The following is a 13,647-nucleotide window of genomic DNA, read 5'->3' as shown; positions in this document are numbered from 1 at the left end:
CCCACAAATATTGGCGGTGATTTTAGATGAAATGACAAACGTAGTATGAAAATAGGTTTAGCAAAATTGAGGTCCGCTTACTAGATAGCAGGAAGACAGAAAGGGCACTTTCATGGTCAGCTGAAAACCCTATCAAAACACCATCCTGAAATTACTTTAAGACTCTAGTATTAACTCATAACATCAGAGTGGCAATTTCAGATCACAAGAGCTTTCCAGACACAGAAACGAAACTACAGCTGTGAACTGGAACAAAATGCAAAAACAAACAAGGACTAAAGTCCAACTTAGCTGGGAGTTGTCTAGCAGCAGGAACATGCACAGAAAGGCTTCTGATTACAATGTTGACCGGCATGGAAGTGACAGAGGAGCAAGGCTAAATAGCGACTCCCACATCCTGATGGAAACAGGTGAACAGAGAGGATGATGCACACCAGTTCAATTCCACCAGTGGCCACCGGGGGAGCCCAAAATCCAATTTCACAACAGTACCCCCCCCTCAAGGAGGGGGCACCGAACCCTCACCAGAACCACCAGGGCGATCAGGATGAGCCCTATGAAAGGCACGGACCAAATCGGAGGCATGAACATCAGAGGCAGTCACCCAAGAATTATCCTCCTGACCGTATCCCTTCCATTTGACCAGATACTGGAGTTTCCGTCTGGAAACACGGGAGTCCAAGATTTTTTCCACAACGTACTCCAACTCGCCCTCAACCAACACCGGAGCAGGAGGCTCAACGGAAGGCACAACCGGTACCTCATACCTGCGCAATAATGACCGATGAAAAACATTATGAATAGAAAAAGATGCAGGGAGGTCCAAACGGAAGGACACAGGGTTAAGAATCTCCAATATCTTGTACGGGCCGATGAACCGAGGCTTAAACTTGGGAGAAGAAACCCTCATAGGGACAAAACGAGAAGACAACCACACCAAGTCCCCAACACAAAGCCGAGGACCAACCCGACGCCGGCGGTTGGCAAAAAGCTGAGTCTTCTCCTGGGACAACTTCAAATTGTCCACTACCTGCCCCCAAATCTGATGCAACCTCTCCACCACAGCATCCACTCCAGGACAATCCGAAGATTCCACCTGACCAGAAGAAAATCGAGGATGAAACCCCGAATTACAGAAAAAGGGAGACACCAAGGTGGCAGAGCTGGCCCGATTATTGAGGGCAAACTCCGCTAAAGGCAAAAAAGCAACCCAATCATCCTGATCTGCAGACACAAAACACCTCAAATATGTCTCCAAGGTCTGATTCGTCCGCTCGGTCTGGCCATTAGTCTGAGGATGGAAAGCAGACGAGAAAGACAAATCTATGCCCATCCTAGCACAGAATGCTCGCCAAAATCTAGACACGAATTGGGTACCTCTGTCAGAAACGATATTCTCCGGAATACCATGCAAACGGACCACATTTTGAAAAAACAGAGGAACCAACTCGGAAGAAGAAGGCAACTTAGGCAGGGGAACCAAATGGACCATCTTAGAGAAACGATCACACACCACCCAGATGACAGACATCTTCTGAGAAACAGGAAGATCCGAAATAAAATCCATCGAGATGTGCGTCCAGGGCCTCTTCGGGATAGGCAAGGGCAACAACAATCCACTAGCCCGAGAACAACAAGGCTTGGCCCGAGCACAAACGTCACAAGACTGCACGAAGCCTCGCACATCTCGAGACAGGGAAGGCCACCAGAAGGACCTTGCCACCAAATCCCTGGTACCAAAGATTCCAGGATGACCTGCCAACGCAGAAGAATGAACCTCAGAAATGACTTTACTGGTCCAATCATCAGGAACAAACAGTCTACCAGGTGGGCAACGATCAGGTCTATCCGCCTGAAACTCCTGCAAGGCCCGCCGCAGGTCTGGAGAAACGGCAGACAATATCACTCCATCCTTAAGGATACCTGTAGGTTCAGAATTACCAGGGGAGTCAGGCTCAAAACTCCTAGAAAGGGCATCCGCCTTAACATTCTTAGAACCCGGCAGGTAGGACACCACAAAATTAAACCGAGAGAAAAACAACGACCAGCGCGCCTGTCTAGGATTCAGGCGTCTGGCGGACTCAAGATAAATTAGATTTTTGTGGTCAGTCAATACCACCACCTGATGTCTAGCCCCCTCAAGCCAATGACGCCACTCCTCAAAAGCCCACTTCATGGCCAAAAGCTCCCGATTCCCAACATCATAATTCCGCTCGGCGGGCGAAAATTTACGCGAGAAAAAAGCACAAGGTCTCATCACGGAGCAATCGGAACTTCTCTGCGACAAAACCGCCCCAGCTCCGATTTCAGAAGCGTCGACCTCAACCTGAAAAGGAAGAGCAACATCAGGCTGACGCAACACAGGGGCGGAAGAAAAGCGGCGCTTAAGCTCCCGAAAGGCCTCCACAGCAGCAGGGGACCAATCAGCAACATCAGCACCCTTCTTAGTCAAATCAGTCAATGGTCTAACAACATCAGAAAAACCAGCAATAAATCGACGATAAAAGTTAGCAAAGCCCAAAAATTTCTGAAGACTCTTAAGAGAAGAGGGTTGCGTCCAATCACAAATAGCCTGAACCTTGACAGGATCCATCTCGATGGAAGAGGGGGAAAAAATATATCCCAAAAAGGAAATCTTTTGAACCCCAAAAACGCACTTAGAACCCTTCACACACAAGGAATTAGACCGCAAAACCTGAAAAACCCTCCTGACCTGCTGGACATGAGAGTCCCAGTCATCCGAAAAAATCAAAATATCATCCAGATACACAATCATAAATTTATCCAAATAATCACGGAAAATGTCATGCATAAAGGACTGAAAGACTGAAGGGGCATTTGAAAGACCAAAAGGCATCACCAAATACTCAAAGTGGCCCTCGGGCGTATTAAATGCGGTTTTCCACTCATCCCCCTGCTTAATTCGCACCAAATTATACGCCCCACGGAGATCTATCTTAGAGAACCACTTGGCCCCCTTTATGCGAGCAAACAAATCAGTCAGCAGTGGCAACGGATATTGATATTTAACCGTGATTTTATTCAAAAGCCGATAATCAATGCACGGCCTCAAAGAGCCATCTTTCTTAGCCACAAAGAAAAAACCGGCTCCTAAGGGAGATGACGAAGGACGAATATGTCCCTTTTCCAAGGATTCCTTTATATATTCTCGCATAGCAGCATGTTCAGGCACAGACAGATTAAATAAACGACCCTTAGGGTATTTACTACCCGGAATCAAATCTATGGCACAATCGCACTCCCGGTGCGGAGGTAATGAACCAAGCTTAGGTTCTTCAAAAACGTCACGATATTCAGTCAAGAATTCAGGAATCTCGGAGGGAATAGATGATGAAATGGAAACCACAGGTACGTCCCCATGCGTCCCCTTGCATCCCCAGCTTAACACAGACATAGCTTTCCAGTCAAGGACTGGGTTATGAGATTGCAGCCATGGCAATCCAAGCACCAACACATCATGTAGGTTATACAGCACAAGAAAGCGAATAATCTCCTGGTGATCCGGATTAATCCGCATAGTTACTTGTGTCCAGTACTGTGGTTTATTGCTAGCCAATGGGGTGGAGTCAATCCCCTTCAGGGGTATAGGAGTTTCAAGAGGCTCCAAATCATACCCACAGCGTTTGGCAAAGGACCAATCCATAAGACTCAAAGCGGCGCCAGAGTCGACATAGGCATCCGCGGTAATAGATGATAAAGAACAAATCAGGGTCACAGATAGAATAAACTTAGACTGTAAAGTGCCAATTGAAACAGACTTATCAAGCTTCTTAGTACGCTTAGAGCATGCTGATATAACATGAGTTGAATCACCGCAATAGAAGCACAACCCATTTTTTCGTCTAAAATTCTGCCGTTCACTTCTGGACAGAATTCTATCACATTGCATATTCTCTGGCGTCTTCTCAGTAGACACCGCCAAATGGTGCACAGGTTTGCGCTCCCGCAGACGCCTATCGATCTGGATAGCCATAGTCATGGACTCATTCAGACCCGCAGGCACAGGGAACCCCACCATAACATCCTTAATGGCATCAGAGAGACCCTCTCTGAAATTCGCCGCCAGGGCGCACTCATTCCACTGAGTAAGCACAGCCCATTTACGGAATTTCTGGCAGTATATTTCAGCTTCGTCTTGCCCCTGAGATAGGGACATCAAGGCCTTTTCCGCCTGAAGTTCTAACTGAGGTTCCTCATAAAGCAACCCCAAGGCCAGAAAAAACGCATCCACATTGAGCAACGCAGGATCCCCTGGAGCCAATGCAAAAGCCCAATCCTGAGGGTCGCCCCGGAGCAAGGAAATCACAATCCTGACCTGCTGAGCAGGATCTCCAGCAGAGCGAGATTTTAGGGACAAAAACAACTTGCAATTATTTTTGAAATTTTGAAAGCAAGATCTATTCCCCGAGAAAAATTCAGGCAAAGGAATTCTAGGTTCAGATATAGGAACATGAACAACAAAATCTTGTAAATTTTGAACTTTCGTGGTGAGATTATTTAAACCTGCAGCTAAACTCTGAATATCCATTTTAAACAGGTGAACACAGAGCCATTCCAGGATTAGAAGGAGAGAGAGAGAGAAAGGCTGCAATATAGGCAGACTTGCAAGATATTCAATTACAAGCACACACAGAACTGAAGGGAAAAAAAAAAGAAAAAAAAATCTTCAGCAGACTTCTCTTTTCTCTCCTTTCTCTGTCAATTAATTTAACCCTTTGGGGCCGGTCAAACTGTTATGGTTCTCAATGGCAAGAGAACATAGCCCAGCAAACATAAGAACTAGCTCTTGGAAGGATGGAAACTAAACTGACCATGAACTAAACCTGCCGCACAACTAACAGTAGCCGGGTAGCGTAGCCTGCGTTTTATCCCTAGACGCCCAGCGCCGGCCGGAGGACTAACTAATCCTGGCAGAGGAAAATATAGTCCTGGCTCACCTCTAGAGAAATTTCCCCGAAAGGCAGACAGAGGCCCCCACAAATATTGGCGGTGATTTTAGATGAAATGACAAACGTAGTATGAAAATAGGTTTAGCAAAATTGAGGTCCGCTTACTAGATAGCAGGAAGACAGAAAGGGCACTTTCATGGTCAGCTGAAAACCCTATCAAAACACCATCCTGAAATTACTTTAAGACTCTAGTATTAACTCATAACATCAGAGTGGCAATTTCAGATCACAAGAGCTTTCCAGACACAGAAACGAAACTACAGCTGTGAACTGGAACAAAATGCAAAAACAAACAAGGACTAAAGTCCAACTTAGCTGGGAGTTGTCTAGCAGCAGGAACATGCACAGAAAGGCTTCTGATTACAATGTTGACCGGCATGGAAGTGACAGAGGAGCAAGGCTAAATAGCGACTCCCACATCCTGATGGAAACAGGTGAACAGAGAGGATGATGCACACCAGTTCAATTCCACCAGTGGCCACCGGGGGAGCCCAAAATCCAATTTCACAACACTCCACCACCATCATTACCAGCTGGCAATGACCGCCCACGGCCTCTTCCACCAGGCTTCCTCATTTTTGGGAAAATGTAACCAAACTAACAACCTTTATATGGTACTGTAAAACAAGGTACAAGGTGTATATAAACTTGTTGAGAACTTAAATCTCCCTTTTTTGTGTGGGAGACTGCTGCAAAAACCAGTCCCACTGTATTACACTACACAATGTAAGTGGCAGAACGTGGCTGGCAGATATACGACAAACAGAACTGACACAGATCCACTTAGTGGCAATTTAAATCTCCCTTTTTTGTGGGAGACTGCTGCAAAAACCAGGCCCACTGTATTACACTACACAATGTAAGTGGCAGAACGTGGCTGGCAGATATACGACAAACAGAACTGACACAGATCCACTTAGTGGCAATTTAAATCTCCCTTTTTTTGTGGGAGACTGCTGCAAAAACCAGGCCCACTGTATTACACTACACAATGTAAGTGGCAGAACGTGGCTGGCAGATATACGACAAACAGAACTGACACAGATCCACTTAGTGGCAATTTAAATCTCCCTTTTTGTGTGGGAGACTGCTGCAAAAATCAGGCCCACTGTATTACACTACACAATGTAAGTGGCAGAACGTGGCTGGCAGATATACGACAAACAGAACTAATGCAGATCCACTTAGTGGCAACTTAAATCTCCCTTTTTTGTGGGAGACTGCTGCAAAAATCAGGCCCACTGTATTACACTACACAATGTAAGTGGCAGAAAGTGGCTGGCAGATATACGACAAACAGAACTGACGCAGATCCACTTAGTGGCAATTTAAATCTCCTTTTTTTGTGTGGGAGACTGCTGCAAAAATCAGGCACACTGTATTACACTACACAATGTAAGTGGCAGAACATGGCTGGCAGATATACGACAAACAGAACTGATGAAGATCCACTTAGTGGCAATTTAAATCTCCCTTTTTTGTGTGGGAGACTGCTGCAAAAATCAGGCCCACTGTATTACACTACACAATGTAAGTGGCAGAAAGTGGCTGGCAGATATACGACAAACAGAACTGACGCAGATCCACTTAGTGGCAATTTATATCTCCTTTTTTGTGTGGGAGACTGCTGCAAAAACTGGGCCCACTGTATTACACTGCACAATGTAAGTGGCAGAACATGGCTGGCAGATATACGACAAACAGAACTGATGAAGATCCACTTAGTGGCAATTTAAATCTCCCTTTTTTGTGTGGGAGACTGCTGCAAAAATCAGGCCCACTGTATTACACTACACAATGTAAGTGGCAGAAAGTGGCTGGCAGATATATGACAAACAGAACTGACGCAGATCCACTTAGTGGCAATTTAAATCTCCCTTTTTTGTGTGGGAGACTGCTGCAAAAATCAGGCCCACTGTATTACACTACACAATGTAAGTGGCAGAAAGTGGCTGGCAGATATATGACAAACAGAACTGAAGCAGATCCACTTAGTGGCAATTTAAATCTCCCTTTTTTGTGTGGGAGACTGCTGCAAAAATCAGGCCCACTGTATTACACTACACAATGTTAGTGGCAGTACGTGGCTGGCAGATATACGACAAACAGAACTGATGCAGATCCACTTAGTGGCAATTTATATCTCCCTTTTTTGTGTGGGAGACTGCTGCAAAAACCAGGCCCACTGTATTACACTACACAATGTAAGTGGCAGAACGTGGCTGGCAGATATACAACAAACAGAACTGACGCAGATCCACTTAGTGGCAATTTAAATCTCCCTTTTTTGTGCGGGAGACTGCTGCAAAAATCAGGCCCACTGTATTACACTACACAATGTAAGTGGCAGAAAGTGGCTGGCAGATATATGACAAACAGAACTGACGCAGATCCACTTAGTGGAAATTTAAATCTCCCTTTTTTGTGTGGGAGACTGCTGCAAAAACCAGGTCCACTGTATTACACTACACAATGTAAGTGGCAGAACATGGCTGGCAGATATACGACAAACAGAAATGATGCAGATCCACTTAGTGGCAATTTAAATCTCCCTTTTTTGTGTGGGAGACTGCTGCAAAAACCAGGTCCACTGTATTACACTACACAATGTAAGTGGCAGAACGTGGCTGGCAGATATACGACAAACAGAACTGACACAGATCCACTTAGTGGCAATTTAAATCTCCCTTTTTTTGTGGGAGACTGCTGCAAAAATCAGGCCCACTGTATTACACTACACAATGTAAGTGGCAGAAGGTGGCTGGAAGATATATATAAAAAAAGGGACTGTACTACAATAACAATCTCCCTACAATGATCTCAGGACAAGTAGGGCAGCCAGCAATAAAAAGGACTGCAGCACATAAGTGTGGACAAATAAACAATAGAACTGTGCAGAAAGGAGCAACAGGATTTTAGCTTTTAAAAAAGCAGTTGGTTTGCACAGCGGCGTACAAACAGCAATGCAGCTATCAGGGAGCCTTATAAGGCAGCCTAATAAGCTACAGAGCTGATGCACAAAAATCTAGCCTCCACTGTCCGTGCAAAGAAAAGGTGGTGTTGGAGAGTGGAAATCGCTACAGCACAAGCCGTTTGGGGGTTAATCTTCCCTCCCTAAGTATATCCCTGCTTCTGACGAAGCTGCAGCAACCTCTCCCTATGCTCAGATTGGCAGAAGTAAGATGGCCGTCGGTGTGCATGCCCCTTTATAGCCCCTGTGATGCCGCAGAAAGCAAGCCAATCACTGTCATGCCCTTCTCTAAGATGGTGGGGACCAAGACCTATGTCATCACGCTGCATCCTCCTTCATTGGCTGAGAAATGGCGCTGAAAGCGTCATACAAAACGTGACTTTGGCGCGAAGATCGCCGACAGCATGGCCAATCTCACACTGGGATTGGGTCGGGTTTCATTAAACCCGACTTTGCCGAAAGTCGGCGATTTTTCAATTTGTTCGATCCCTTTCGCTCAACCCTAGTAGTTAATTTAATGTCCATTTTTTTAGTCAGGGATAACCATTGTGGGTCTGATAATCTGGACTTAACCTTGTCCTTGGTCTTTTTAATGTCCAACTCCAATTGTGTATAACTCTTCATATTGAACCCATAGACCAATTTCAACAATTTTTCTGAACACTCCAAAAATATTTTTTGCCACTCAGCCAAAAATTGGGGATCATCTCTAAAATGCGATGCCTCTTTAAAAATTCTTAGACCACGAGGAACTCTGCCAGCTTCCAAATATGATTTGAGAGAGTTGTTAGTCCAAAACAATCTAACCTCTTTTTCTGTCAGATTGAGAAATTTACTTTCCAAAGCCTGGCAGAGTTCCTCGTGGTCTATGAATTTTTAAAGAGGCATCGCATTTCAGAGATGATCCCCAATTTTTGGCTGAGTGGCAAAAAATATTTTTGGAGTGTTCAGAAAAATTGTTGAAATTGGTCTATGAGTTCAATATGAAGAGGTATACACAATTGGAGTTGGAGATTAAAAAGACCTAGGACAAGGTTATCAGACCCACAATGTTTATCCCTGACTAAAAAAATGGGCATTAAATTAACTAAATTAAATTAAATTTAAATTAAAGTAAAAAGGGATAAATTTATTCGAGATAAAGGCGATTATGACTCTGATCGGGTTTTCACATGGAATAAAAACAGGAATGAATATGTGAGTGGGAAGCCACGAACGTTTTTTCACTATAAGAGGAACAACAGAAGACATGGAACTAAGAAATACAAAAATGAATATCTGACAACAGAGTCTGACTCCAGTGCACAAGAAGAATACTCTATTTCACCAGGTCCATCAGATCGAGTCCCACTTTTCAGTTTTTGAATTTCAACAAAAATTTTAAATAACCAATAAATTTCGTTCAACTTCACAATTGTGTTCCACTTGTTGATTCTTCACCAAAAATCTACATTTGGTATCTTTATGTTTGAAGCATGATATGTGGGAAAAGGTTGAAAAGTTCCAGGTGGCCGAATACTTTCGGAAGGCACTGTATACAGTATTTCATGTTTGCAAGCTATAGCGCTACAAAGTGCTATATTATTTATTATTTCTAGCAACCACCTTCTCTATCTAAATTCTGTATATGGTTTTTCACCTATTTGATTGATGACATTTCTGTCCAACCGCTTCACCGATGCCTACATCTTGTGCCAGTCATTACACTGGCTACCCATTCGCTACGGGGTCCAGTATAAACTCATTTCTCTCACCCACAAAGCCCTCCACAGTTCTGCACCGCCTTATATCTCCTCTCTCATCTCTGTCTATCGCCCTACACGTGCCCTCTGTTCTACAAATGACCTAAGGCTAACATCCCCCGTAATCCGAACCTCACACCTCCGTCTACAAGACTTCTCTCGTGCTGCACCAGCTCTCTGGAATGCACTTCCCCAGACGATCAGACTGATACCTAGCCCCGACCTATTCAAGCGCGCTCTAAAAACCCATCTCTTCAAACAAGCCTACCACATCAACTACTCAGTAAACTAACTTTGCCCTGTTCCCTCCTTCCAAATATTATTCATCTGTCTCCACACCCTCCATGCTCATGATAACTGCACTTGATACTTGATTATTGCACTTAAACACACGGGCTGATGACCGGATCATGCAGCTTTATTATGAAAATCCCTATTTATTATAATTGCCAGACCTGAAATAACAAGCACTTTTCACCTATTGTGTCCCCCCATTTCCTTGTAGATTGTAAGCTTGCGAGCAGGGACCTCACTCCTAATGTCACTGTTTAAATTGTCTTAACTTGTATTGAATTTGTCTGTATATGTCCCCGCTTAATTGTAAAGTGCTGCAGAATATGTTGGCGCTATATAAATAAAGATTATTATTATTATTATTATTATTATTATTATTATGACACTATTGAAACGTGTAAAAAATGTAGAAACAACTAGAGTATCACTGAATACCTTAGTTTCCATTTTTGCACAATACTGAATCCAATCCAGATAAACACCACAAAAGCTGGCTCTTGAAATTCCCTGCAAGCATTGAATATAGTCTTCATCCACATTGATGTTAAAAATCGCCAGATCACATTCAACATGATTCCACCTTGTGTATGGCTGTAAAGCATTCTGCATTGATTCATCTTCTAGCCAGTGCAATAGCTTTGATGATTTTACTATAAAGTATATTATGCTCTGTTGAGACAATTCAAATATTAAAGATGCTAAATATTCTGTACATAACAAGGTTTACATATCCTCCAACAGCAATAAGTACGGTATATTATAATAAGGTCCTTCATGCACTTGCTTACCGTATTTTAGGCTGAACAATAAATAAATGGTTTCATTATAAATATAAGATAATTCTAACTGAAACAATGAGAAAAGGGTTAAAAGACAGAAATAAAAAAAGATTATTATATGAAATTAGGCTATTCAAACCTACAATAAAATCAATAATCAATACAGATATCATTTATTTTTACTTCAATACAATTATTTTAAATACATTTCCAAGTACAAATAGAATAAGTATGCACATTTCACAACTCCTGGTCAGGGGAGTAAGCAAAAGAGAGTACACAGACAAGACAGCATGGGATTGTAGCTGATTCTTTCTGTGACATAAATCATTTACCTGCCTGTTTAACCCCTTAGTGACAGAGCCAATTTGGTACTTAATGACCGAGCCAATTTTTACAATTCTGACCAGTGTCACTTTATGAGGTTATAACTCTGGAACGCTTTATCGGATCCCGCTGATTCTGAGATTGTTTTTTCGTGACATGTTGTACTTCAAGTTAGTGGTAACATTTCTTCGATATTACTTGCGATTATTTATGAAAAAAATGGAAATATGGCGAAAATTTTTAAAATTTTGCAATTTTCAAACTTTGTATTTTTATGCCCTTAAATCAGAGAGATATGTCACAAAAAATAGTTAATAAATAACATTTCTCACATGTCTACTTTACATCAGCACAATTTTGGAAACAATTTTTTTTTTGTTAGGGAGTTATAAGGGTTAAAAGTTGACCAGCAATTTCTCATTTTTACAACACCATGTTTTTTTTAGGGACCACATCACCTTTGAAGTGATTTTGAGGGGTCTATATGATAGAAAATAACCAAGTGTGACACCATTCTAAAAACTGCACCCCTCAAGCTGCTCAAAACCACATTCAAGAAGTTTATTAACCCTTTACGTACTTCACAGGAACTAAAACAATGTGGAAGAAAAAAATGAACATTTTACTTTTTTTTGCAAACATTTTACTTCAGAACCATTTTTTTTAATTTTCACAAGTGTAAAAACAGAAATTTAACCACAAATTTTGTTGTGCAATTTTTCCTGAGTACGCAGATACCCCATATGTGGAGGTAAACCACTGTTTGGGCGCACCGCAGAGCTTGGAAGTGAAGGAGCACCGTTTGACTGTTTCAATGCAGAATTGGCTGGAATTGAGATCGGACGCCATGTCGCGCTTGGAGAGCCCCTAATGTGCCTAAACAGTGGAAACCCCCCACAAGTGACACCATTTTGGAAACTAGACCCCCCAAGGAACTTATCTAGATGTGTGGTGAGCACTTTGAACCCCCAAGTGCTTCACAGAAGTTTATAACGTAGAGCCGTGAAAATAAAAAATCGCATTTGTTTTCACAAAAATGATTTTTTCGCCCACAAATTCTTATTTTCACAAGGGTAACAGGAGAAATTAGACCACAAAAGTTGTTGTGCAATTTCTCCTGAGTACGTCGATACCCCATATGTGGAGGTAAACCACTGTTTGGGCGCACCGCAGAGCTTGGAAGTGAAGGAGCACCGTTTGACTTTTTCAATGCAGAATTGGCTGGAATTGAGATCGGATGCCATGTCGCTTTTGGAGAGTCCCTGATGTGCCTAAACAGTGGAAACCCCCCACAAGTGATACCATTTTGGAAACTAGACCCCTTAAGGAACTTATCTAGATGTGTGGTGAGCACTTTGAACCCCCAAGTGCTTCACAGAAGTTTATAACGTAGAGCCGTGAAAATAAAAAATCTCATTTTTTCTACAAAAATGATCTTTTTGCCCCCAAATTTTTATTTTCACAAGGGTAACAGGAGAAATTGGACCCCAAAAGTTGTTGTCCAATTTATCCCGAGTACGCTGATGCCCCATATGTGGGGGTAAACCACTGTTTGGGCGCACGGCAGAGCTCAGAAGGGAGGGAGTACCATTTGACTTTTTTAGCGCAAAATTGGCTGTCGTGTTTGGAGACCCCCTGATGTACCTAAACAGTGGAAACCCCCCAATTCTAACTCCAACCCTAACCCCAACACACCCCTAACCCTAATCTCAACCCGATCCATAATCCTAATCACAACCCTAACGATAATCACAACCCTAACCCCAAAACAGCCCTAATCTCAACCCTAACCATAACCCTAATCAAAACCCTAAATCCAACACACCCCTAACCCTAATCCCAACCCTAACCCTAATCCCAACCCTAATCCCAAACGTAACACTAATCCCAACCCTAATCCAAACCCTAACCCTAATCCCAACTCTAACCCTAACTTTAGCCCCAACCCTAACTTTAGCCCCAACCCTAACCATAACTTTAGCCCCCGTCGTCACAAAAAAAGTTCAATGTAACCTTTTTTTTGTACGTCGCGTCCGCCATTTCCGCGGATGCGTGGCTGTAACTCTGCCCCCTCCTCCCCAGGACATAGACTGGGCAGCGGATGCGTTGAAAAACTGCATCCGCTGCCCACGTTGTGCACAATTTTCACAACGTGCGTCGGTACATCGGGCCGACGCATTGCGACCGCCCCGTACCGACGCAAGTGTGAAAGAAGCCTAAGGCTACTTTCACACTAGCGTCGTACTCGGCCCATCGCAGTGTGTCGGGCCGACGTACCGACGCTAGCGTTGTAAGCGCCGCACAACGGGTGCAGCGGATGCTGTTTTTTCAACGCATCCGCTGCCCCATTGTGAGGTGCGGGAAGGCGGGGGTGGAGTTCCGGCCACGCATGCGCGGTCGGAAATGGCGGACACGTCGCACAAAAAAGTTACATGTAGTTTTTTTTGTGTCGACGGTCCGCCGAAGCACGACGCATCCGTCGCACGACGGATGCGACATGTGGCAATCCGTCGCAATGCGTCGCTAATGCAAGCCAATGGAGAAAAAACGCATCCTGCAAGCAC

The 13,647-nt window shown here is 43.5% G+C and overlaps 1 protein-coding gene across 2 annotated transcripts in view; it reads right to left on the bottom strand.

Annotated features, from left to right (window-relative positions):
* LOC143804781 (pecanex-like protein 2) overlaps positions 1-13,647 on the bottom strand; it is a 1,087,275-nt gene that overhangs the window by 164,753 nt on the left and 908,875 nt on the right. For both annotated transcript variants that reach the window (XM_077283212.1, XM_077283213.1), the window contains one exon: positions 10,413-10,646. In XM_077283212.1, coding sequence (XP_077139327.1) covers positions 10,413-10,646 — 234 coding nt within the window. The remainder of the gene's footprint in view (positions 1-10,412; positions 10,647-13,647) is intronic.

This window comes from Ranitomeya variabilis, chromosome 2 (assembly GCF_051348905.1).
Source record: "Ranitomeya variabilis isolate aRanVar5 chromosome 2, aRanVar5.hap1, whole genome shotgun sequence".
Classification (NCBI taxonomy): Eukaryota; Metazoa; Chordata; class Amphibia; order Anura; family Dendrobatidae; genus Ranitomeya; species Ranitomeya variabilis.
Note: the sequence above shows the minus strand (reverse complement) of the source record. Positions and strands in the feature narration are given on the sequence as shown.